Source organism: Colossoma macropomum, unplaced genomic scaffold (genome assembly GCF_904425465.1).
Source record: "Colossoma macropomum unplaced genomic scaffold, Colossoma_macropomum, whole genome shotgun sequence".
NCBI classification, from domain to species: domain Eukaryota; kingdom Metazoa; phylum Chordata; class Actinopteri; order Characiformes; family Serrasalmidae; genus Colossoma; species Colossoma macropomum.
Window position 1 is genome coordinate 29903236 of NW_023494799.1, and position 25236 is coordinate 29928471.

The 25236-nt window shown below is 39.9% G+C and overlaps 1 protein-coding gene across 1 annotated transcript in view; it reads left to right on the top strand.

Moving 5' to 3' along the window:
• Positions 1 to 25236, top strand: part of ssbp4 (single stranded DNA binding protein 4) — a 98451-nt gene that overhangs the window by 20504 nt on the left and 52711 nt on the right. Inside the window, exon 4 of the mRNA XM_036585886.1 lies at positions 10156 to 10240. Coding sequence (XP_036441779.1) covers positions 10156 to 10240 — 85 coding nt within the window. The remainder of the gene's footprint in view (positions 1 to 10155; positions 10241 to 25236) is intronic.

Here is a 25236-nt window from a genome sequence, read left to right on the forward strand (position 1 = left end):
ACATGTTGTTGGTATAAAATTCAAAATGGGCAAAAAAAAAAAAAATACAATTTCTTTGTCCTTGTACTATTTTCTATGAAATAATATGGTTTAAATGATTTGCACATCATTGCATTTTGCTTTTATTTACATTTTGCACAGTATCCCAACTTTTTGGAAATGGGGTTGTATTTGTATAATGCACGCTGGGTATCAGCATCAAAATAAAATGTCTCCTTTTCTGCTTACAAACATAAATCTCGTATTGTTTGAAAATTATATCATTAGCTGCCATTGAAAAAGAATGAATATGAACTTGCTGTTGCCAGTGATAACTGTGGCTTTTAGGGGTTAAAACTAATCTAAGCTCGCTCTCTCAACCATGCAGGCTGAACTTTTTACTGGAAAGAGAGTTTAAAAAGGAGAAATACTTCTTGTATTAGGTGACCCACTGTCCATAAATACATCAGTGTTGTACAGCCCAATGTACTAGAAGACTATCTGGCCTTTTGTTCCTGTAAGTAGAGCTCCACAAAACATATGACAATTGGGAAAAAGACCAGTATTTCAGAGAAGTGTGACAAAGAAGTAACCAGCCCCAGTAACCTTTTGTAGATTAGTTCTAAAGGGGACCTTTAGGGGTTTGATGGAGGATGACAGGCTATAAGCTTCTAGCAGGATTCAGAAGCAGCGGTGTAGAGTAGAGCTTGAAATGTCCGAACCTGACAGGACCTAACTATTCATCTATGGGTTTGGACATTGTTTCTCAAATATTAGTCCGGCTCATTTCGGTTTCTGATTTCACAGTATTGGTCAAAAAAATCATGATTAGATATTTTTCCCCAAATCGTTCTGCTTATGTTCTAGTCACCCGTGTTGTTGACACCAATGTCTAAAATAAAAGCAGCAAATAAATTCAGAAGTGTGCAGTAGGGGTGGGCAATGTGATGGTCTGCTAGTGTTGTTATTAACAGATTGTGTTACATTTTCGTGTTTCAGAGTTTTGAGTTTGAATGAGTTTTGTCTGGCTGCAGTTGGGTTCAGGCAGAATTTTGCCAGGCTACAGTTGTTTATTCTAAAATTTGCAGGACTTCAGTCAGGTTTGGATAAAATTTTACCAGATTACACTCTGGTTCGTGCAGAATATTGATTCTTGATTCTATAAAATTCTTAGACAGAATTTTCTTAAGCGACAGTTGGATTCAGACAGAATTGGTCAGACTGCTTTTGGATTCAGAAAGAATTTTGTTGGGTTGCAGTCAAATTTGGCCAAAATTTTGTTGGCCTACATTCATATTCAGACCAAATTTTGAATGGACTAGAGTTGGTTTCAGACAGATTTTGTTGGGTTGCAATCGGATTTGGACAGAATTTTGTTGGGCTAAGTTTGGGTTCAGACAGAATTTTGTCAGTCTATAGTTGAGTTCAGACAATTTTTTTGGTTGCAGTCAGATTTGGATGGAATTTTATTGGGTTACATTTGGATTCATACGGAATTCAGACAGCATTGTATAAGGCTGCAGTCGGGTTTAGACAGAATTTTATCGTGTTACAGTCGGGTATAGACAGAGTATTGTCTATTGCAGTTGAGTTTAGACAGAATTTTGTTTGGCTACAGTCGGGTTGAGTCAAAATGGAAAGAATCCTGTTAGACAAGATTTGGGTTCAGAAGAAATTTTGTCCGTCTCCAGTCGGATTTAGACACAATATTGTCAAATTCAGATTCAAAACTTGGCCCTTTGGGTCCAGTTGGGTCAAATTTGGGTAGAGAATGTTGTTGGTCTCTTGTTGAGTTTAGTTCAGAATTTCAGGCCTGTTAGAAGCTGCAGCGTAGAATCGGGAGGGGCGCGGGTGTGGGGGTGACCCAGCGTCTGTCTGGGTTTATAGCACGTGGGAGAAGGGGGGGTCACTTTGGGGCTTTTGGGGGGTAGTAACATTGCCCTCTCCCCCTCCTCCTCACCAACCCCCTCCCCCAAACAAAAAGGCCAGATGGTAAGGGAAAGCCAGCCCCTCCCCCCACCATTGCTCCCTCCTCCCTCAACCTTTGTCTGGAGGTCTGTCCTTTGTTTGCGGAAGAGTCCTCAAACGGATTAACTCCTTGCATTCCAGGCTCCTTTGTGTTAAACAGCCAAATCTCCTTCTCCCTCCCTCCCTCCTTCTATCCCTCTCTCCATTTTCTTCCCTCCTTCTGTCTCGGGCAGTTTCCTGTTGTGGGGGTAGGGGACTGGGGGTGTGTGTGTGTGTGTGTGTGTTGAATAGTAGCACCGGGCAATAGCAGCGTAGAGGTGAAGGGGTGTGGGGGCGTCAGTCGTACACATCTGCTGTAAAAGAGAGGATATTCGGAAGGATTTCAGTTAGCGAGAGTGCAGGTGTTGTGACATTAGCTTTAAAGAAATGTGTACCGAGTTTCAGTTGTGCCCAAAGTCCACCTCTGAAAAAGTCTTGAAAGTAAAGGAAGACTGTTCGGTGCTTGGATCAAATCTGAGATGGCCTCAAGCTGACATTCCTCATCGTGAGGGGCAGAGAAAACAGCGAGGCCAAACAGACCCGCCCTCCACCTAATCTCTTTGTTATTTGAACACAAACAGGTTGAGCACAGGAAACTAAAGTTTAAGGGAAAACAGAATAGAAAGTGGCCATAAGATGTTCACTGGAGGTTTTATGTCTAAAAAAGGGATTGAATTTCTTTTGTTTCTTAAACATGGACATTCTACTCTGCTCTTAAATCTGATGCTCTCTTAAACATTATGGTTCCTAAATGGGTTTTGGCTTGGTGTGCAGCTAGGTGTACAGTTAACCTTTAATTGTCTCTGTGTTAGAATATCATAATATGTATTGTGTGTCATGAGAACATCTTTCAGTATATTTTGATATGATATTTTTGCTATATCGCCCACCCCTAGTTTGAAGTATGTATGACAGTTATCTATAATAAATGGACAATGGACAAAATTCAGGCTTCAGGGTGACCGCTATTGCTGTTCTTAGCCTTGTAACATAGGTTTGTACATTTGTATAGAGATAACTGGTGATACAAAATTCCTGGCCAAATCTAAACTGAAATTCAAAACACACTTGACTGAAAACCGAAACTGATTTTTTTAATTTGCTGTTTTATTCATACTTAAGAACAGACATACTAAACACAAAAACTGCGAGATAATAAAGAAAACATTTTAATTTTTCATTAAATCTCTTCACTATGGCAAAACTCAGCTGACAATAAATAAAAATTGTTACTTTATTACTTTTACTTATTACTTTTCACCACAGCTAATGTTAGTAAACTGTTTGCATCATAACTCTTTTCACCTCATACCTTTCACCTGGAAAACAACTAATTTGTTAAGAGTTAGCTAGCTGATACCAAATATAATAGATCTAGAAAATGATGCTAATATTCCATTAATTCTACAGGCAGAGAGTGGAAAATAAACTTTAAACTCAAAATTGTTGTTCATCTGTGCTTTTCCCCAAGGCTTCCTATGTGCTACAGCTTCCCATTTGGTGTGCAGTAGCCTTTAGACAGCTGCAATAGTCTTCCTGTTTCCTTCATTGGACCAAAGCCTAAACAGATAAGAAACTCTGACCAACATGTAAGATGCAGGCTTTTCTTCTTCTGTATAGTTTGTTATGCAATACAGTGTTGATATCATGAGGACAAACAAAAACGTCAGTAGGCCTAATGAAAGCTTTTGTCTTGGGCCTTTTATTGTTTGATCACACCGTTTTGTTGTGTTAAGAGGTTGGTATGATTGTTGTCAGCTACGATAGTGAGCACTGTTTTGCTCCTGTTTGACAGGCACACCAGTTCTGTAGCTTTGTAGCTTTAGTAGGTATGTCATGACGCAAGTCTTTTGTGTTCTCTGACTCATTTTGTGTGTGTGCTAGAGGGTCATGCTAGGCAGATGAATGTACTACACAAGACACAGATGACACGCTTGGCTGTGGCATCTTTGTGTTCTTTAGGGCCGGTGTGGTATTATAATAGGTACAGATGATACGACTAACATCTAGAAAAAGAGACAAAAACAATATACTATAGTTAATTGTGGTCATTAAAAGCTCAAAAAGAGGAAAATGCAAAAGTAACTTTGGTCAGTTGACAACTTTATTCATCTACAACATGTGGAAGGAGGGTTTTTTAGTCTGTTGGAGGGTATTAGCTTTGTCCTCCACCTCCTCAAAAAAAAAAAATGGTTTCAGGTGAACAAAACAAATTTTCCTCTCACCCCAAATGGATCAGAAAAGTATGCTTAGTGTTAAGTGTTTTAAGTCGGGCTGGCCAGTATGATGATATTTTATCGCTAATGTGATCCATTTTGTTGTAATGACAGTGTTGTTTTGTGAGCCATCATTAGTAGGGGTGTAACGATTCTGAAACCAAGACCGAAACTGCGATACAAACGTCCACAGTCTCGGTCAGGGTACCCAACACCCCCACCCCAACCCACCGCCACCGCTTTGCACTTTGGCTCTGTTGTTTGTGAATTTTTCCATCATTTCAAATCCTGAGGCACAGATAGTGTTGTTGTGCTAGCAGTGAGTTTCCACTCTGCTTCCTTTGTTTTGTTGTATTCTGTATTGAGCAGGATATCAAGCCTGTTATGGAGAAGTTCTTGAGTGTCATACCCTCTCTAGATACTCGGGATAAACAGACAAAATGCTGGCCTAATGTCCCTCATAGAAACCGTGAAATAGTTCCATGTGGCCACCTTTTTCCCCCACTGTTGATCTGCTGCTCTTCAAACTATTTGAATGCATCATGTGATTAAAAACATTTTTAATCACAGTTTCTCATTTTCATAATCATTCAACTGATTTCTTTTAAAGATTTTAACACTTAGTTGTAATCCAATTTAATCTTCTGTTTTTTTCGGCCAAAACTTTCAGCACTGGAAGCCAAAAGTGTCACTTTCAACCATATTTGGCTGGAATTGTTTCGGTGGCCAAAATTTCGATGCATCCTTTGAGGTAAAAGGATGTCATGCAGTGATAGAAATGGTCAGAACATGATGTTAATTGATGCCATAAGCTTTCATTACTTGTTAGCTGCATTACCCACGCAAATCTCTGTTTTCTTATCCATGATTAAATCACTGCAATGTACGGCCACTTGTTGATTGTTACTTTTTTTAATGGCGACACTATAAAATATGGTAAAACTCACAAATTTCAAGAAACAATTTAAGTTATAATTAATAATAATCCCAATAAACATTTCTTCCTCCAAGAAAAGTAGTTTGTTTAGAGTATGCTATTGCTGCCAAGCAACTATGGACTGCTTAAGGAGGACAAGAACATAGACATGAAATGAACCTTTTAACCAACTGTGCCTGAGCACATCGCAATTAGACCTCTGCATTTAACCCATCAATGCCGTGAAACACCACATGCACACTAGTGAACACACACACACTAGGGGGCAGTGAGCACACTTGCCCAGGGCAGTGGGCAGCGGTTGGGGGTTAGGTGCCTTGCACATCAATCACGTACTGTCAGCTGAGTGGATCGAACCAGCGACCTTCCTGTCACAAGGCTGGTTCCCTAACCTCCAGCCCACGACGGACGATGACATCTGACACACGTAAGACAGGCAACACAATCTTGACCTGTTTAGCAGTTTTACAGTGAATCGTTCAGTAAATACTTCACTTCAAAGAATGCTGAATATTACTGGAGGAGCAGTTTAGCTGTCTTTTAGCCTGGTTAGCCTGCTTTGTTATAGCCCAGTTCTTAAGAAAATAAGCAGCGTAACAGTCCATTCCCTGCACAGTGGCTTTTACTGATTGCATAATAATTCAGAATTCACATGTTGAGGTGTGCGTATATTAAGTAACGGCTTCAAACGTGGCTCAGCCAATCAGATTTTAGTTCCAGAATCTCTTTTATAACTACACTTTATGCTGAGACTTGCCTGAAGGGAGTAATTTCAGCTAAAGGGAAAAATGTGTAATTTTGATTTCTGCAGTTTTTACAACTTGAAGCGTCTTTAAAAGCAGACATGTTTGAAGCAGTTTTCAGTAAGTATGTCATGCTTTAACTGACTGACATGCCCCCACATTAACACCTGCACCTGTTATACATACCCCAAACCAAGGGGGTTTGGCAGGTTCAATCAAGGTGGTCTAAATGCACATTTTTAAAAACAGGCTGCTGGCATGATCACCACTGCTACCTTGAAGTGTGCCTAGTTGCAGCTTTTCAGTAACAAAGTGTAACTGGCGCCTTATTTCATTTCCCCGCGCGCTGATTGGATTTGAGATGGTCCTGCTGTCTCCCTCCGGCAGCTCTCTGACAAAGCTGCCATCTCTTTAACGGCGCCTGATAGATATGATAATGCAGCCTGGCTTTATTGTGGAGTGGCTAAGGGGCGCCGAGCAGGTTTCACAAACCCCCTTCCACGTGCCGTTCCGTCTTCGTTCCTTACGTTTTTTCGTCTCGCTCGTTTTTTCCCCCCTTCCATCACTGACTTGGGTTTCTGCTTGAAGGATCTAATCACTTGCATCGTTCACTCACTCACTCACTCACTCACTCACTCTGCATATCTTTTTATTGCACACTCTTCTTCTCATCTGCTTTCATTTCATATTTACAGTTCTAACTAAGGATGCACATCTTACTAGGGACATCTCTAAAGACAGATCTTTGATTCATGTTTCATAGCCATGACATAGCAATTAGTGTAAACATATGCAATCATAGTGGGAAGTATCTGCATAATTAAATGGTTAAAAGGTGTAAAGTCTTAAAAGTCATTCAGAATGGTGTGACGTGAAACGCTCCATTCTGAAGAAACTTACCAAGTCAGTGTTGTTCTCAGTGGTGGTGATAGGAACCTGAAGAGACAGCTGAAGAGTTTAATGCCTCTAAAAGCTACACTGCACTTTGCTACCCTGAAAACAAGTGCCTTAAAGTCAGCGCAGAGATAGTGTGGCTCCTATCCCAAATTAGCAATGTTAACTAGGTTCAGAAATAGAGATGACATATTTATCTCGAGAAAGCCAACTTCATAACTTCTTCATATTCTTCTTTTTATTCACCATTTTACAAATATGCAAGCAATACCTTAGCAACCACTGAGGATACCATCACAATGGCCTAACAACACCTTAGCAACCACCTAGGACACTTTAGCAACCTTAGTAACCAAGGATACCATAGCAAAGGCCTAGTAACACCCCAGCAACCACCGAGGATACCATCGCAATGGCTCAGCAACACCTTAGCAACCACATGGGATACCTTAGCAACAGCCTACCAACACCATAGCAGCCACCTAACAACCCAAGCAAAGCCCTAACAACAAGCTGGAATACCATCACCAAAGCTATTACTATATAAACCCAAATAAGTTATCAAGAACAATTAACAGTGTTCTACAACTGCTTTAACCTCTGAAGCGCTATTAACTGTCCTTGTCAAGCCTACTTCAAGTTCAGTTACGAATGATCTCTTTCTAGTTTTATTTTTTGGCTTTGTTTATTCCTTCCCAGCGGTTCACCAGATATCCATTTGCAAACTCTTACTGATACTCGGATATCAAAATTAGTCAAAATGCACATCCTTAACTTCACCTTGTTTGGTCACCCTGATTTTTAATGCATCTGTACAACACAGATAAACGAGCCGTCTCTGACTAAAACATTTTCAGTGTAAGACTTTTTGTGAAAGTTTCTATTAATATGCGTGTCTATGTTTTCAAACTTTACTTTTGTTTTTTTTTTTGTTTGCTTGTTCATAAAATCGGACTTGGTGTGAATAGGCCTTTAACCAGAGGTTCTTACCATAGTAAGTGAATGTAGCGTTAGGAGTCTAGCCCAAGGCCTCTTTGGAATGAAAATGGCCTTTCGCTACCATGTTAGCATTAACGGTTCTGTGCAAGTACATTTTTTGTTCATCAGGGTACAAACAATGTAAATGTTCCCTCAAAGATATAACAGTGGTTTTAAGGTCCAATTGTGTACCTTACATAAGATTTTCCAGGTGAAAAATATGTGTTTGTACCTTTTCATAACCTAATGTTTTAAAACAGAACAATAAAATAAAAAGCCTGGAGACGAGACGGGGTGTGTGGAGTCAGTACAATTTAAACAATATAATTTCAATAGATTATGGTACAATTATGTTCCCTGACTAAGGGTGCTGAGATGTACCCTTAAAGGTTCCACCCCAGTGACAAGCGGGGCACTGCCCCAGTGACAGTTTCATACCTTTTTTCCTAAAGGTATAGTGACTGTACATTCATCAGTGTGTGCATAAGCAAAAATAGGCCTGTAAGTAATTGACTGTAATTTTTATTACCTGTTCATTTTCTGTTAAACGATACATCAGCTGTTGGGATGTTGCGCTTTTTGCTTTAGATTCTTCTGTTTATTTTACATTCCTTATTTACTCTTCTCCTTTTCTTTGGATTTGTGAGGGAATCACCATCTCCGTTTTATAGCCTGTGCAGTTTTAATGCTGTGGCTGCTCATCTGCTCTTGCACTCGGCAGTTCTGCAGTTTTGTAGTCTGATGAGCATAATGTTGTTTAACCTTGCTTTCATATTCCACTCATAAACACAGGCTTTGATTTATGGAACCTGTCACGAGTTGTCCTTTCGGCCGTGCTTACAAACACAAACAAGCCAGGCGCTTTCTACTCAACAGCAAGAAATGGAAGCGAAATGAACCTGCTTAGCCCAATCGACCTGTCGCTTCGCAGTGAGCTCTTACAGTTTTTGCCCTTTTTGCAGTCTGTCACATCAAATGTAAACCCACCTCCTCCTCCCCAACATTAAGAACAGGGGTCTAATTTTGTCACGTCAGCAGAAAGGACATATGGCTCCAAAAAAATTGCTGCTTGGAGAGATGAAACATCTTGGGTCCGTTCTCTGGAGCTCCTGGTTCAGCAGCTTTTCTGAAGCATCTATTAAATCAATGTCTAAAGAGCGAGAGTGAGAGCAATTTAACGGCGACCTGTTTAACAGGTATTTAATTTCAATGAAGTAATTAACGGCACGTTCAGAGTGAAACCTGCTCCCATCTACAGCCTTTAAGCACTGTATTCCCTTAATTAACAAATATCATGCTTAATTGATCACTCACCTGCAGGGTACGCCAAGCGGTCCACGGAGTGCGGGGAGGGTGGCCGATACACTGACCGCACTAAATGAAAGCTCTTGAGTCGCACTGGACGATTGTCCCTCAGCTTTTGAGTTTTGTGATGTATATGACTGGAAACAGATCCAAGATCAGTATGCAGAATATCTTGACTGCGTGAAGGACATTACTTTAATGAGGAAGCCTGAACAGCATGAGCTACTTAATTCTTCTGTGATGACCTGTGGTACCTGTAGGACACCAGCATTCAAAGATTTGCCATAACTAATAATTGCTGGTGTTTTATTGAATTTTGAAGGGCCAATATCCTACATTTTTCTTGCATTTTTTGCCTTGAGATCCGCTTCTAACATTTGTGTGGTTTTATATGCCAAGAATGATACTTCATTTTCACTTGACCACTGTCCAACCTCTCTTTATCCCTCACAATTAAACACGTAATTTTTGTCTGGGCCTTTGAGACTGACATATGGAAATGAGCTCCCTTCTGATTGGCTGCCTAGTATTGAGCCTCATTCAGAAAGCATTTAGAGCTAAAACACTTAAATATGAATGGGCGAAGCTAAACTGATATATGTAGTTGGTAGTTGGTTCTTGTGACATCACAGATACAGTTCATTCAAAATGGGCTATTTTTACAGCTTAACTGGACTGTAAATGGGCTATTTTTACAGCTTAACTGGACTTCAAAATGGGCTATTTTTACAGCTTAACTGGATTAAGCTGTAGACTGATTAAAAGTGGTACTTTTTTAACTTCAGCATACTTTTACTGTTTACATACTGTCTCAAACTCATTTTTACATAAATTTTTTAATAACTTAAAAAGTAAAATACTGTACTGTAAATCTTTATATGTAGTAATTTTCAGTAGATTATCTGCCTGAGATTTGGATTTTTATAACTTTATTCTCGTTGTTAAGCTTTCTCAGTTATAAAGAATCATCTAGCTCTGTTCATCATTCTGAGCATTGATCCCAAACTTGTGATTGTAAACATTTGTATGTTAGTATAAGTGAAATGACTTCATCATTAGTGTACGTCACTTATTTGTTTCGCTTCTTTTCCTGCAGTGTATTCTGGGATCTGTACTGTGCAGCCCCGGACCGGCGGGAGACATGTGAACATTCCAGCGAGGCCAAGGCTTTCCACGACTATGTGAGTCCCCTTTTTTTGTCTGGACAGTTGCAGCTGTAGCGTTGGTCGAAACCTGCGATTTAACCCCTGCTGATCGTCTGTGTGGGTTTATAGTTCAGCGTTGCGGTTATGGCTCATCCAGTGAGTGGCAGTTGATGATGCCCTGCACAGGGTGGAGTATTTATCATTTTGGCCAGGTGTATGATTTTCAGTGACTGGCACTTTTATTAACCCTTAGAAGTCACAGTTTGTGTTATAAAATTCATGGTGTAATGTGATGTTGACGTAGTCCTTATGCTTCGCTCATTGACATAAGCAGATCATTCTTTCAGAAGTGTATATTACGAACTTTAAATTGATACCACATTGTGTTTGTAAGTGTATGTAATTGTCTATTTTATTCGTTGCATATAATCATTAAAGCTTATAGCCGTTTTGCATCCCAGCTGTTGATACTTAGTAGTAGAAACAACTGGAGCTCAAATAAACAAACATCACTCTTCACACTCTTCTAAACGTGTTACAGCAGCAGTCAGAACTTTTGTTGTCTTGTAAAATTGTTTCCTGCTATCTTTTATTTACATGGATTTTCTTTAACCCAACTGATGAAAACACACCAAATTGATATTCTGTTGCGACACAAATGTGACTGTGAAAGCTAACAACTGTGGAAAATAACTGCAAGTAACAAAACAACTGCGATCAACTCAAACAATTGCAGTTAGATGATGATGTAATAAGTCTGACAGGCCTGTTAGTAAGCAGATGAGGAAATATTTTGGTACTAGTTGAATTTGATAAAAATTATTGTTTTGCGGACAGTCTTGTTTTGCAGTCAGCGCACCGTCTTTTCTGTTTTTGTTTTTATTATTATTTGACCTCGAAACAAGTATAACACAGTGAGAAACCCAAACCAAAACAGAGTGTAAATTCAGTGTAATAAATGTGAAATAGTGTGATTACATTTAAATTGCATAGCAAAATGGCATGAATACCTCTGGACTTCTAAGGGTTAATTACAGTTGTTGAAAATGCAGATTAGCGATGGTGGTTTGGATTATCCTTTGTCTCGTGTTGAGAAGGAAACGTGCAAAGCTCTCTCTAGATGAAGGAACTGCATGAGGTTGCTGTCTGAATAAGGTTGCATGATGATGCTGCCCAGTCTGTCTCACATAGAGGTTAGCACTCTGACCTTTGTGACCCCTTCATCTGCAGAGGGTGGCCACATCCAGCTGGAGGCACATGTGCAGACATCCCGAAAGCCCCATCCCCACAAAAGGACGCTCTTTGTTGATGCAGCTTTCTGGGTGCGAATGACCATGTTAATGCTGCCGCAAACGGTGACCCCTCCTCAACCTTACCACTCAGCCCTTAGCGGTCTGAGAGTTAGCGCTCTGCTACCTTGCCGTTCATTGAGCACTTGGGGATCCTCCTTCTTCCTGCCCTGTTTTCTTTGGCAGAAGTTTAGCGTTGCATATAAATTGTGCAAATATCTTTTTACCCACCACATTAACAGCGTTAAAACCTCGTGAATACACTCTAGAGGTGGATTATGTGTCACACAGAATAATAAAGTGGCTAAGATTTAGTGCTAACTGCTAACTCCGGAGCCTCACCTGGGCCGCACTGTCTTGAGACTTGAAATGGATTATGATTCTATTCTTGCCTCAGACATTTAATTTGCCGGGCTTTGCCGGTGAGACACAGTTAGAACTCCATGTCAGCTAACTGCCAAAGTTTCAACAGATTTGACTTTGTGTGTGCGAGCGCCTGCATGTGTATTGCCACTATAAGATTAATTACATGCTTAATTAAACGCCATGCTTAATTAAACCAGACGTGTGTTCAATTAATCTATATGCCTAATCATTTTTAACTCCCATCCCAGTGGACACCTGGGATTCTTGTGAATGGTCAGATCTGAGGACCCCTCCTGTGGGAAGCTGACCACCCGTATTCACGCTTGATGTGATTTTTGTTGTTAGCCGAGATTGCTTGTTTGAAATGTTTGGGGGGTGGGGAGGGAGGGGTCTTCTAAGCAGGCTCTGTCTCCGCTCCATGCTACCAGACCTCAGGGACTCAGGTCAAGACTGAAAGGCTCAAATGTCCTGCCCCTGAGTTCTAGTCAGAGGATTAATGACCAGTTTCCCTTGACCTTTGACCTCGGCGAGGTTCAGAAGGTCAGGGTGTATCCGCTTGTGGCAGGTTGAGCCGAGTAGTTTGTGTTCTGTGTGAAATGCAAAATTAAATCAAATTTTTGAAAATCGCTGCTGTCACACCCTGTGTTAATCAAAATGATTCCAAACCTGATACGTTATGCGCTTTTGTACATTTTACCACAGAATGTAAATGGATGTTCTGAATTACAACGTCATTAAGAAGTCAAAATATGAATTTTCCAAGCCAACAGTCACTAATTTGACATCACTTGTCCATCACAGGCACCAAAATACCCCACAGAAACCAGCCGACTTTGTCGACTGTAGTAGTGCACTGGCTTTTGTAGAGTACATTTGGAGTAGTATGGAGTAGTAAAGTGTAAGTAATGTGTGCTATGTAATACAGGGTGTCCCAAAAAAATTGAGATGTGAATATCTGAGTAACTACATGTCCTGGGCAAACAAAATTAAATAGGCTTCATGTTGAACAATACAAGATTTATTTATCAAAATTCAAATTCACAGGGATGTAGATTTTATAACCGATTTCACAAAGCTTCACGAATGTAATATCTTCCGATACTGGTGGTCGTCCAGATCCCTTTGCTCTGCACAGACAGCCTTCCTCTTCGAATTTTTTGTGCCATGACCAAATCTGTTTTCCAGTTGGTGCATTTTTACTGAATTTTCTCAAAAATGCACGCTGCACACTCAAATTTTTGGGACACCCTGTATATTTACTCACAAATATGAACAAACTTGCCATTTTGCAGTCCAGGTAAAAACTTATATTACAGCTTCACTGAATTATTGTACGAAACGTAACAAATACCCAAGTAGTTTTTTCAGTATTCAAGTATTCAGTACCCATGCATGTCCCTAATTGAATTTATATGCAGTCTACCCCTCTTTGCTGGGCTGCTTCTAAGAGAATCTAAGGACAGTCTCTGTCTATTTTGAGTTTTTTGTGGACTCTGGGCTAATGTTGTGTGAAGAGTGTTATCGTGGAGGTTGTGATGAGCTGTGGTTTGGGGTGGAGGTGGAGTGAAGGAAGAGGAGAAGGCTGGAGTCCCCCAGGATGCTCCAGACCTCTCTCTGTCTGATTAACTTCAGCCCCGGATTCCCTGCGGACCGGCCGCCCCATCAAGCCTGCTATCTCAGGCTAGGCTGATAACAGGGCCCATTCCCCAGTGTGTCAGTGGATCAGGGGCAGAAAAACAAGCAGAATCCCATGAGTCAAAACCTTCTCACTCCAGCAATATTGCCGCCTTCTTCTCTTCATTCAGAGCTTCCACACTGTTTGGGTTTTTTTGTGGATTAAATGTGAGTCTGCTGTGTGTGTATAATTCTTTTAACTGTAGGCTTTTTCTCTGGAACTTGGTGCTTTGTTGATGTGCTGGTGGTCTTGATACAGTTTGGAATTAATCTGAGTTTTCCATGGACGCATGTTCTCCCTTTCATTCACCCCTTTTCTCTCTTTGGCTTCTGAAATAGCCTCCGCAGGTCCTCCAGTTTGGGAAAGATAATGGGATATAATGTGCTAATCCTCAAATCTGGGGAATGGTTCATAGCTAATCTGAGGATTTTTGTGGGATTGGGGCTCTGGCGGGGTCCCAGAACCCGAGGGTCTGGCAACCCTGGTACAACCAAAACACCCTCAGCCTTCGGTTTAATGTAAGAATGTCAAGTAGAATTACCTAGCCTAGCTAACAAAAAGTTTGCGCTGACATTTTTATTGCATCTTAAAGCACATCTGGGCATCGCATCTTGGCGAGCAGCTCCAGGTCCAACATTAAGAGCGTACACTGAAGGCTTAGCAAGAGGGTAGAAGAGTTTGACCAGTGAAGCGATGCTCTCTTTGTTCTGAACAGCATCCAGAGGTCTCGACGTGAGCATCTGGAGTTTATGTTAATATGACATCTGTACCCGCTGCTCGGTGCAGACACTGGGACACACAAGCTTTCCTCGCTTCAGAGTACTGCCAACCCATTTCCACAAGCCAAAGTATACACACTGGGCATCGTACACGAAACCTTCCTAAATACATGAACAAGTTTGCGTGTTATAAATTATTAAATTTGTTTCCCTGCTTGTTGTCTTGGGCATCCTTGAAAATGAAGCCACATGGTGATGAGAAACAGTTCACTGCATTTCCAAAAACACCTTAGCAGTAGGAAAAGGGAAAACTGTTGCAAATAACCTACAAAGACCCATACAAATAGTTTCTCTAGCTCTTTACAGCGTTGTGCAGTCAGAACCATCTTTTTGTTTATTTACTTTCGAGCCTGATTTTGTTCAAAGGCGTCATGAATGCAGTACAAATTTTAATACATCATGCAGTACCCACTGAACATGTTTGTTTAGGAACAAATTCATTTTACACCAAACGCACTGATGAGACGCACTTCGCAAACGAAGAAGCAGCTGATGTTCTCAGAACAATGTGCTGTCCACCTACATTAAATGTGTTTGGGATTATTTGGATCATGAGAGGCAGAAAATACAACCTAGTTCTAAGACTGAACTGGAGGTATGGAAATATATCCCAGCAGATTTCTTTGAAAAACTGAAAGCAAGTCTCCTGAAAAGAATGGAAGCTTATTTAGTTGTTGAAGCATCAGTGTAATGTCATTGTCATATATATATATATATATATATGTGTGCTGCTGCTGTAGGAAGAAAACCTTGTATCTCCATTTTTGTTGTTTTCTAGTTTTTGACCCAATTTGAAAATATCTGTTGCCCTTTACCTTGTGTGTAAATATCATGAAAAATGGACCAAAAGAAATTACCCAAAACGGCTTTGAAAATAGTCTGGTTCCATTGACTTACATTAAAAGTAAATTAGGTTTTCCTTCTCCTGTAAAGTTACAATTTTAGAGATACAAGGTTTTCTTTCGACAACAGCGATATATATATATATATATTTATAGTGGTCTCTGACTTTTGCACTTTTGCACAGTTGTATATGTCACACTGATGCTAATCACAAGAAACTGACCATACTATCAGGTGCTTATGCTCTTATGTGTGTTTTGTGTATTGCCACTTGTGTACTGTTTATTTTCAATAACATGAAGAAATGGCATCTGCCAGTCTAGTCCAATAATGAGAATACACGTCTTAGGACAGCCTGTTAAACTTGTAGTGCTGGATTGTGGCAAAATCTACTGCCCCTTTTAACTCAGCCCCAAATTCCTTTAGGCCGTCCTCATTTGACGTCCAGAATACAATCATAACGCAAGATAAACAAGCCAGCTAGCTTCTCTCACTAGAGGTTATGTGTGTAATGTGTTCTCCGCACATGCAACACACTTCTACATATTTAGCTCGGGGTTTTTTGGGGGACTTTCCAGCAATGATAAACCTACATTACATCCATGGGCTAACAACAGGCTTGTTGTTCATCGGACAGTGTTGATGAATGAACCATCGCGCCCTTCTTTGAGCTCTGCCTTCATGAGGCATTTGATTTTTCACTCAGTTTGTTCCCACCCTAATGAGTCTCCGGTCCCACCTACATTTAGCCCAAAATTTCTCAAGGTTGTCCCCAGATGTTCTCATTATGAGATCACATCTGGCCCCACAAGACTTCCACCAGTCTGGAAGAAGCACAAATGTACCATATACATCCCGTCTAGTCACACATATTCATGGCTGACTTTCTGAAAACATATTTTCTGAATGTTCTCTTGGTACAAAATAGCAAACCTTGCTAGAACTCTGCTTCTCCTTACTCCTTCAGTTGGGGTCTAAGTGGGCACGTAAGTAATATCCATTAAAGCTGGCGTGTACGTTCTTTGTTGTCTCAGTGTTATTGACTATACAGAGGACACAGGTGTTCCTTGATGACAAGCTTATGAGGTAGTAAACCTGAAGTGGATGGGAGTGCGACAGATGACTGTGTATTTAGTGGCTCAGTTTGCGGGCTGTGCTCTGTGGAAGGCGGGAGTTTGGTCAGCGGAAGAACAGGTGGTTGAACGACTAGAGCGTTTCAGAATGAAAAGTGAATGAGGTTCACCCATAGTGATTCAATGGTTTTGTTTTTAGTCGTTCCAGGTGGTCTCAGTTTCAAAAGTGGCTTTGAACACTTTTGGAACACACACACGCTCAAATACACAGCTGTATTCTTTCTCTCCCATCCTCTGCTTTTTTCTGTTTCACCTGCCCGTTTTTCCTCTTCGTGGTGTTTGACATCTTCTCCCTCTCCTCTTTCCCTCTATTGCGCTATAACCGCCCTCAGTCTCAAATATGTGCTTTTCTTCTGTACATTCATTTTTTCTTCCTGTCATATATACACTTTATCCACCCGTTTAGTCCTATGGGTGCTTCATGCATTCTGCTGTGTTTGGTGGTAAAATATGTTTTGTTTGTTTATCTGTGTTTGCATTGATGTGAGACGTGATTGCAATGCTAGAGTAGCGCCCCTTTGTGGGTATGCTAAATAAAACATGTAATTTGCTTGAAGCTGACTGTTTAATTGCGTGTATAGTACTGTCAAGGTTCGGCAGTGCCAGTACCACATGTGATTTACATGGAGAAAAACATGTTGTGTATGGTTTGTGAACACTACAAATACAAGATTACTGTGTGCTCCCCTTAAAATACAGCAGGTGTGGTAGGTGGGTTGACATTAGGGGTGTAAATCTTTAAGCTGACAGTGGATCGATTGGTTTTATTAGTTATTGGTTTTGATTTGATTCAGAATGATTTTTGTAAATTGAGACTGATTTGATTCAGTTTGATACACTAAACAGGGATTTGATTTGGCAATTCAGTGATTCAAGCTTCGGAAAGAAATATTATAAAGCAATCAAAGAAAAATGTCAGGTAATTTTGGGGGTCCAGTTTGATGCACTAAAAAGGGATTTGATCTGGTGATTCGATTCAGTGATTCAAGCTTTGTAAAGACATATTATAAAGCAATCAATGAAAAAAGTTTTGGGAGTTCAGTTTGATACACTAAACAGGGATTTGATTTGATGATTCACTTCAGTGATTTAAGTATCGTAAAGAAATATTGTAAAACAATGAGACATGTCAGGTACTTTTGGGAGTTCAGTTTGATGCGCTAAACAGCGATTTGATTTGATGATTCGCTTTAGTGATTCAAGTTTTGTAAGGAAATATAAAGGAATCAAAGAAAAATGTCAGGTAATTTTGTGTGTCACAGTGTGGTTGTGAAGAAAAAAATGTCTAATTTTTTGATGATTATATTTCATGAAATGATTCATTAAACCTTTCCAGTCTCTCACATTAATGATATTGCGGCGTTGCCTGCTGCTCTGCATGTGAAAAGCAGACGCTATTTAGTTGGGATACTGCAGCTCTCAGTTCAGTTGTTGTGTTTTTTTAGTTTAAGTTGAGTACAGCTTGTGTGCTGCTTATTTTTCCAAATAAAGAGCTTTATTTGGGTTCACTTTAGCATCTCCCGCTTCATGCTTTATCTCTGCAATATCAAGATATTTAAGTGAAAACAGGGAGTGAGTGGAGGGTGAATGGCAGTGCAGCACTTAGTTGTATCAATGAAGATGCTAACTGGTGGTTGTGCAACAGCACTTAGCTAAGCAGATAACTTCACCACTTTGTATGTGTAGGAGCACCATGTGATTATAAGCTATGTACTCTACAGAAGATGCACATATGGAGCATTGGCTTGTGAAAGTTTGATAAAACAGATCACTGTTTTTATGGTCAGTGCCAGGGCAGCAGTTTGCAAATCTCTTGCTCTGTGTTTCCTCTGTTATTCATGTACAGGGTCAGCTTGTGAACACAGCTTGCGCCACTTGCGCCAGTAGTTTGTATGCAAAAAGTATTTGTTTAAACATTTTTTGTCGATATATTGCAATTCATTCAATTCTTACCATTTAAAATCCATTCTTGATCAATGACTCAATGTTTTTTTTCTTTTATGATTGACACAGTTGCACTGGGAGGAATTCTAATCAGTGCATTAAGACAATGAGTGTATCATTTCATCGCTAGATGACCTTCATCAAGGCCATTATGGCACATACTTGACCCAAACACAGTGGGATTGGACATACATATTTAGGTTTAGTATAGGCTTCGTCTTTCCTAGGAAGCTAGGTAGTTTCATCATGGTAAAATGCTCACTGTGTTTCTACGTAGGCTGTGTAAATATTTTAATATTTTTCCAGAGTATTGAAAAGTTTGGATTGAGTTTGGTTTAATTATAAAGACCTTGAGTCAGGTAAGTTTATGCTTTCATTCCCAGCTTTGTTGCTCTATTCAGAGCCATTTTAATAGCCTCTTGGTTGTGGTACAAACAATGTAGCTTTCTTCATCATGCTGTCTACACATCCATCATGGCTAATTAACAAATTGTGAAGCCAGACGTGAACATATTGGTCGAATTTGAACTGGAAGCTGTGAACATTTTGCTAATATGACATACCGTATTAAAGTGAAATTCCTCAAGTAGTGTTTCTACTCTCGTAGACTCAAAGTGACGAAACGAAAAACTGGTGCCCCGAGTGAGGGAGATTGCATGGCAGAGTGGTGTCAGGTAGCGGGGTCATCAGCTCTGGTTGAGGTGTAACCATGGCTTTGCTGTCCTGTCAGAATTCACACAATTACAAGCCCCTTTCACTGATGCTGTTTGATCTGATCTCCCCTGCTGCTTTGAAGTTGGCTGGACCTCCCTAGTCCTGCCACAAACAGAAATCATTGTGAAAAATCCCGCTGCCTCCAGAAATTGGCATAAATTACAGCCATTACACAAATAGTGCTGCTGCGTCTGCTTTCCAGGCCACTTTCCGCAGGTTATATTCCAGGCGTGACTTTTTGTGGCACAATTACTGCACACTTTTGACTGTGGAGAGTGCAGTGGATGTGGCTTGTGATTTTGAAGTATTGAGCTCACCCTGATGTGCAGTAAGACCCCAGATATCTCCCACCTGTCTGCCTGCGATGACAGGTTGAAGAACAGAAATAGAGTACACTGGGAGAAGAAGAACATGATTGTTATTCATGAAGACAAGAACGACTGTTGTCCGGAATTATGAGGGAATTCCAGAGGGGTGAAACAATAGACCTTTTGTTTGTTCTTTAGGTTCTTCATTGATTCCTGTGAATATAAAGACTACGAAGACTGCTGTATGTTTTTATATGACCCTAAACCAAAACGTGAACTTTGCTAGTCTCTCTCGCTCTCTCTCATTCTCTCTCTTTCTCTAGTGTGGGCAGCTGTGGTGTGTTGGCAGTGTTACGCTGGCAGGCTGTATGGCTGGCACTCGGTACGTCTGCTGCTGCTAGGCCATTTGCTTCTGCTCTGCCAGAGAGGAGCGTGCTAGGCTGCACTGCAATGCTCTCAAGTACCAGCTGGGCAATGAAAATAAACCTGCCACTTTCAATATCGGCTGTTTGTGTGGGTGCTCTTTAAAACTCTCATTGGGATCAAGTGTCAACAGGAACGCCCATCCTTTCAATGAGAGCGAGAAAACGTGCTCAGCTGAGTTGTCTTTACACTTTTAAGACACCTTTTATCAGGTTTGAGCCTTTGAAAGTTGAGAGTTTAGTACTGTTATTTTGCTGTACTATTCGAATGTAAGCACATAATTCTGTGATTAATTGTATAGTTGCATTAAGATGTACATGTACGCTGATTCACATTCTGACGGCCTTGAGTTTGACTTTTTTATGAATGTTCTGACGGAAAGAAGGTGATAAAATGTAGTGGATGGTTTTTCTTTTTGCATACAGTACTGTATTTGCGACAGTAACTTTCCGTAATAGAATATCTTCTCTTCTACTCGCAAACATGAATGTGGTACGGATCGAACGTTTAGAGTTTACCTTTTTGACAGAATTTCTGTACTTGTTATAATGAGCTATGGGTGAGAAACAGTTACTGAATTTTCTTCATTTTTTAAATGAAGGAGTTCGATGTAGTATGTAAAACTGTATTAACGGTTTCAAAACATGCCATCCATTCCACAGTCCAGCGTTGGCAACCCAAATGTTAAGAAAAGCCATATTGTCCTTTCAACAAAAATCAAACCACCTTGGGATCCACATTTTATATCCATTTTACTATCTTGGCTGTAAATATGACTCAGGGTGTGCTAATGTACTAGTATAGGCCAAAAGTATAATATTAACGAAAACACAGACTTACTTTGCTCTGCTTTAAGCTTTAGCTCAGCAGTAGCTGCTTTTCTCGCATCTCCAGCAGGAAACAAAAGGAGAATAGGTTCTTGTAAAATCTCTCTCAATGTACTACTTTTTACGAGGCTGAAGTTGCTTCTCATTCGCCAGCTTGTTTGAATTTTCTTGTTCCACATTCAATGGTGCCTGAGGTGCCAGAATGTAACTGCTGCACCATTTATGGTGAAATGGGACATTTCGATTAAGAAGCTTGTGAACGAGAAGCTGACTACAGCTTTGTGACTTTTTAGTGCTTGACTGTTTCTTGTTGCAGATTAAAAGTATCAGGAAACCAGCTGGAGTGATTATAAACGCAAATCAGTCCATTCGTCTCCAAATTATCGATGTCCATCTTAAATCTTTTTGCCTTTTGGTTAGCTGTTAGCTGCTAGCTAGGAGAGATTGTTTTTTGTGCGTTTCAGGGTTAAAGGGTGAACTAGCAGTTCTACATTAACTCCAGTGTTTAAGACCATTTATTGTTAAAACTGTGTTGAACAATCAGCAGAGCTTTATTTTACTGCAAAGGAGGATTATTTTATTTTTACCGAACAATTTAATTCTGCTTTGGAGCCACAACAGGACAGTAAAAGAGCCGCATGCAGCTCTGGAGCTGTGTTGCCAACACTAGTCCATGCAGTACATATATGGAAAATAAGCTTCAATAGCAGCCCATTTTGAATTCATTGTTTTTGTGATGTCACGAAGACCATCACAATTACAAATATCTATTCAGCAAACAGCAGTTTAGCTCCGCCCACTCACACAGAAGTTATAAAGAGCCTTTCTCCCGGGATTGCTTTTTGAAAAAGAAGCAATAAAGGGCAGCTGGTCAGAACAGAGCTCATTTACATATATACCAGTCTTAAAGGCACAGTAACAAAAACAGCCTGTTTAATTCTACAAGATAAAAAAAGGATCATGTAAAAATGAATTATGACCCTTTTTGGTATGTAAAACACACAAACGTAATAAGTGGACGTCAGGAACAAATTTAAAATAGTGTAGGATATGCCATTTTAGTATCGAATTGCTTCATCATTGGCAATAACTGCGACGTCACAAGGTGACATTTGCAAACTAGATTCATTCACTTTTTCAAACGTGATATTCATTTGCTTTTAAAAAGTCTCCTTTCTTTATCGTGGCTAAGCACTGTAGTATTTTGTGCGTGTTTCTTTCATTTTACATGTTTTCTCTCTTCAACACACTCCATCCCCCTCCTCACTGCTTTATGGCTACCCTGGGTATATTTACAGACAGTGAATTTAATGCCGAGTAATTATTATTTTTATACCATGTGCTTCCAGAGGCTTTCACTGGAAGGCAAAACAGCTCCCCACAGATCTGCTGATTGCCTCTGAGGCAGCATGTGCACCTGGCTCCCTCTTACCTTGGCATCACTGTTCACTACTGTATCAACCAATGCCTGCGCTTAGCTCATTACAAGGGGCTCCGGATGTCCCCCACGTTTAAACGTCCGCTCACGAGCACACATTGCTGTGTAGGTTTACTTTCTCTTGTGTTTTTAAGCTCACTGCTCTTCCTCTTACAGTTTGGTTTTCTTTTTTCTACCTTCTTTTGTGTTTTCTTTTTTTTTCTTTAAGCATTGTTTGATAATTATTAGTATCAGGCAACTTCGAAATTCATCAATATTGGTGCTCTGTACCTGTACCTGTAAAATGACATTAAACACCTGGTAGCAGTTTTGTCAGTATAGTGCTGTTTATTTAGAGATGTAATGCAAATATACAAGTTATTACTGTACTTTTTATTAACAAAAGTTACCTGTTCTGTTTTTGCAGTATTGTTTGTATACAGCACTGTAAATCCCTCATTTTAGAATAATGCTTCAGTTACATAATGCGGTAGTCTACAGTAGATGCCCTACTGCTGACAAAAATCTGAGTGAAATATTACACATTTCAGCTGAATAGCAGGTAAAAAAAGCAATTTAAAGACTACAGTGTGACCATGTTGTTAAGTACAACAGTGGTAAATTTTTACCAAGAACACTTTATGCAAAAAAGGTGTAGAAATTTTGTTTACATCACAACAGTTTTGAATAATTGGCGGAATTCTCCTTTTATTGTTGCTCAAACTTGTTTTATGAGTTAAACAAAGATAACTACAACAGTTTTAATAAGGTTTTTATTTTAAATACTGGTTACACTCCATTTAAGGTCTCTCCACCCTTGTTGCTACATGAAAAGCAGCAGGCCAGCATACTTACAGTAAGAATCAACATTTAAACTTGTTTGATGAGAAGATTGAGCTGTATCTCTTAGAATGTGTCACAGCATTCTGCTGTATTTAAGGCCTATGTGTCAAACACAAGTCAGGCAAAATTATTTCAGTTTTCTATTCTTATTAGCCTGTTTCACCCTGAGATGCGCTACAGTCCCCAGGATGCACTGCAATATAGTGTGCGTTCAGACCCCCTTCCCCCAAGAACAATCTGTGGGCCGGCAGTAACACTACAAGAAACCATGCTTGGTGTCTAGCTCAAGCAAATAGGCAGTTAAAAAAAATACCCAAAGTAATTTATTTTTAATTCGATTTTTTTTTTAAGTATTCAATCCCTATTTTACTGCTTCAGTTTTGGTATATTTTGAAAAAACAATTGCCCATTCGGGTCATGACAAAATGTAAAATTGAAATAAAAACACAGCTGGCCCATATAAGATTTTTTAATTATGGCCCTTTTAGTGGTTGAGTTTGACACCCCTGATTTAAGGAATACAGTGGATTATTGCAGGATTTCCACTGTAAATTTGCAGATATTTTTCAGTTGATATTACTGGAAGTCCCACTGATAAAGCAAGGACTAGTGTCAGCAGTACAAGCTAAACTGGTCAATTTGAACACAAAATACCACCATGGTTAATTAACAGAAACCAAGAAAACAGCTTAGATTCCTGTGTAGCTCCGCCCCCAGCACTACAATATTTATATAATTTAAAACTTTCTAGGAAATTTGCTTTTTAGGAAATGTGGCAGTTCAGGACTCCAATCATGTGAGTCAGTGAAGCGCTCTTTAACTAAACCTGTTTAATTCGTGTCCATATTAAGTTATATCAGCAGATATTATCAGAATTTTTAGCTCTTTAAAATCAATATCTGTGGAACAACAGAGCTGTATATCTCTGAAACAGTAGGACTGATTTGAGCAGTTGGTTTTAGCATCACTCGTGTCTCATTAACTCTTGACCTTCTGAGAGAAAGCGTTGTGTTGCAGTAGCTTTGTGGCTCTCATTTTAATCATTATCCTCCTCCCTCTCTGCATCTCTGTTCTGAAATCTCTGAATCCCCTGCATCTCGTACGTCTGCGTGCACGCGTGCGTCTCTTCTGACATCTGGGGAGCGTTACTGAAAACGTTTTCTTCGAGGACAGTTCAGCGTTCAATCTCAAACACAGTGACACACATAGACGTCTCTGAGGGCCACTTTCCTGGACATAGGTTAAGCTCCTCTGGCTGTGTAATTTAGTCCAGAACTAGGCTAAATCTCTTTCTGAATAACCTGTCCAATTTCCTGGGCTGCTGAAAATCCTGTACTTTTGACCCTGCGTTTTTTGGCTCTGTAGTGAGCTTTCGGGAACTAGACTGCTCTCTGCGTTCTGTTATTATGAACAGTTGTAAATATAGGTCAGTGAAAGAGCTATATACACTACAAATACACTATCATGTGTGGACATACTGTTTTTAATTGTGACTGTTACAACAAAATCTCATGTCAGAAATCCTAACACATCCTTTACAGGGAACACACTTAAATATGACATTGTTTTACTAATTTTAGTGCACAATTTCTATTTATTTGCTGAGTTTAATATATTGGAAAAAAAGGAAAACAAAAAAAGATCAAATGTGCCATAACTTGTGTACATGTTATGTTTTAGTTTTTTCACAGTATGTTAAATTCAGCAAATAAAAGGTTATTGTGAATTAAACTGTGCAGTAGTGTGTCTCTGTAGAGGATGTGTAACTTATTGTCCCTTAGAAAATCAACAAAACGTCATTTGACCTAATAGTAGTAAGTTAGTGCTTATTGTCTGAACCTTATAGCCATGTGTAGAATATTTTTATATAACAGTGATTATATTCATCTGACTGTCTATCAATCTATCTATCTATCTATCTATCTATCTATCTATCTATCATATGAGTAAGATGTTTTCATTGTATGGACACTGTAGCCCCTGTATTGTCATGTTTTCTGTCTCAGCCACATGCAACGCTGCTCACTGATCTGCTGTCATAACAGAAATCTGAGGCGAGGGAGGAGCTGCTGACCTGTTTTTAGGGGGCTACAGTGGCCAGGCTGAGGGTGGAGGGGCTGTAATCCCAGGCATGGGTGTCCAGATTAGAGGCCACTCCGTGCTATCAGAGAGGTGGAGGCTGCGCTAAAAGGCACTGCTAGGGCCTGCCTCTGGGGAGGAGGACTTTTCATTTATTCATTTCTCCTGCCATTTATTTATTCATATATTTATTTATTTACATGCATATTGAATTAGAGCCTGTGACAGAGATGTGTGCTTTGAGATTTTTGTTTTGTCCTGCACTCTCAGAAAAAGCTACTACACTGTCACCGGGGTGGTACCCAGCACCTCAATGGGGTGCGTCCTCAGTACCTTTAGTTAGGGAAAATAATTGTACCAAATTGAAATACAATTAGATATTTTTACAGTGA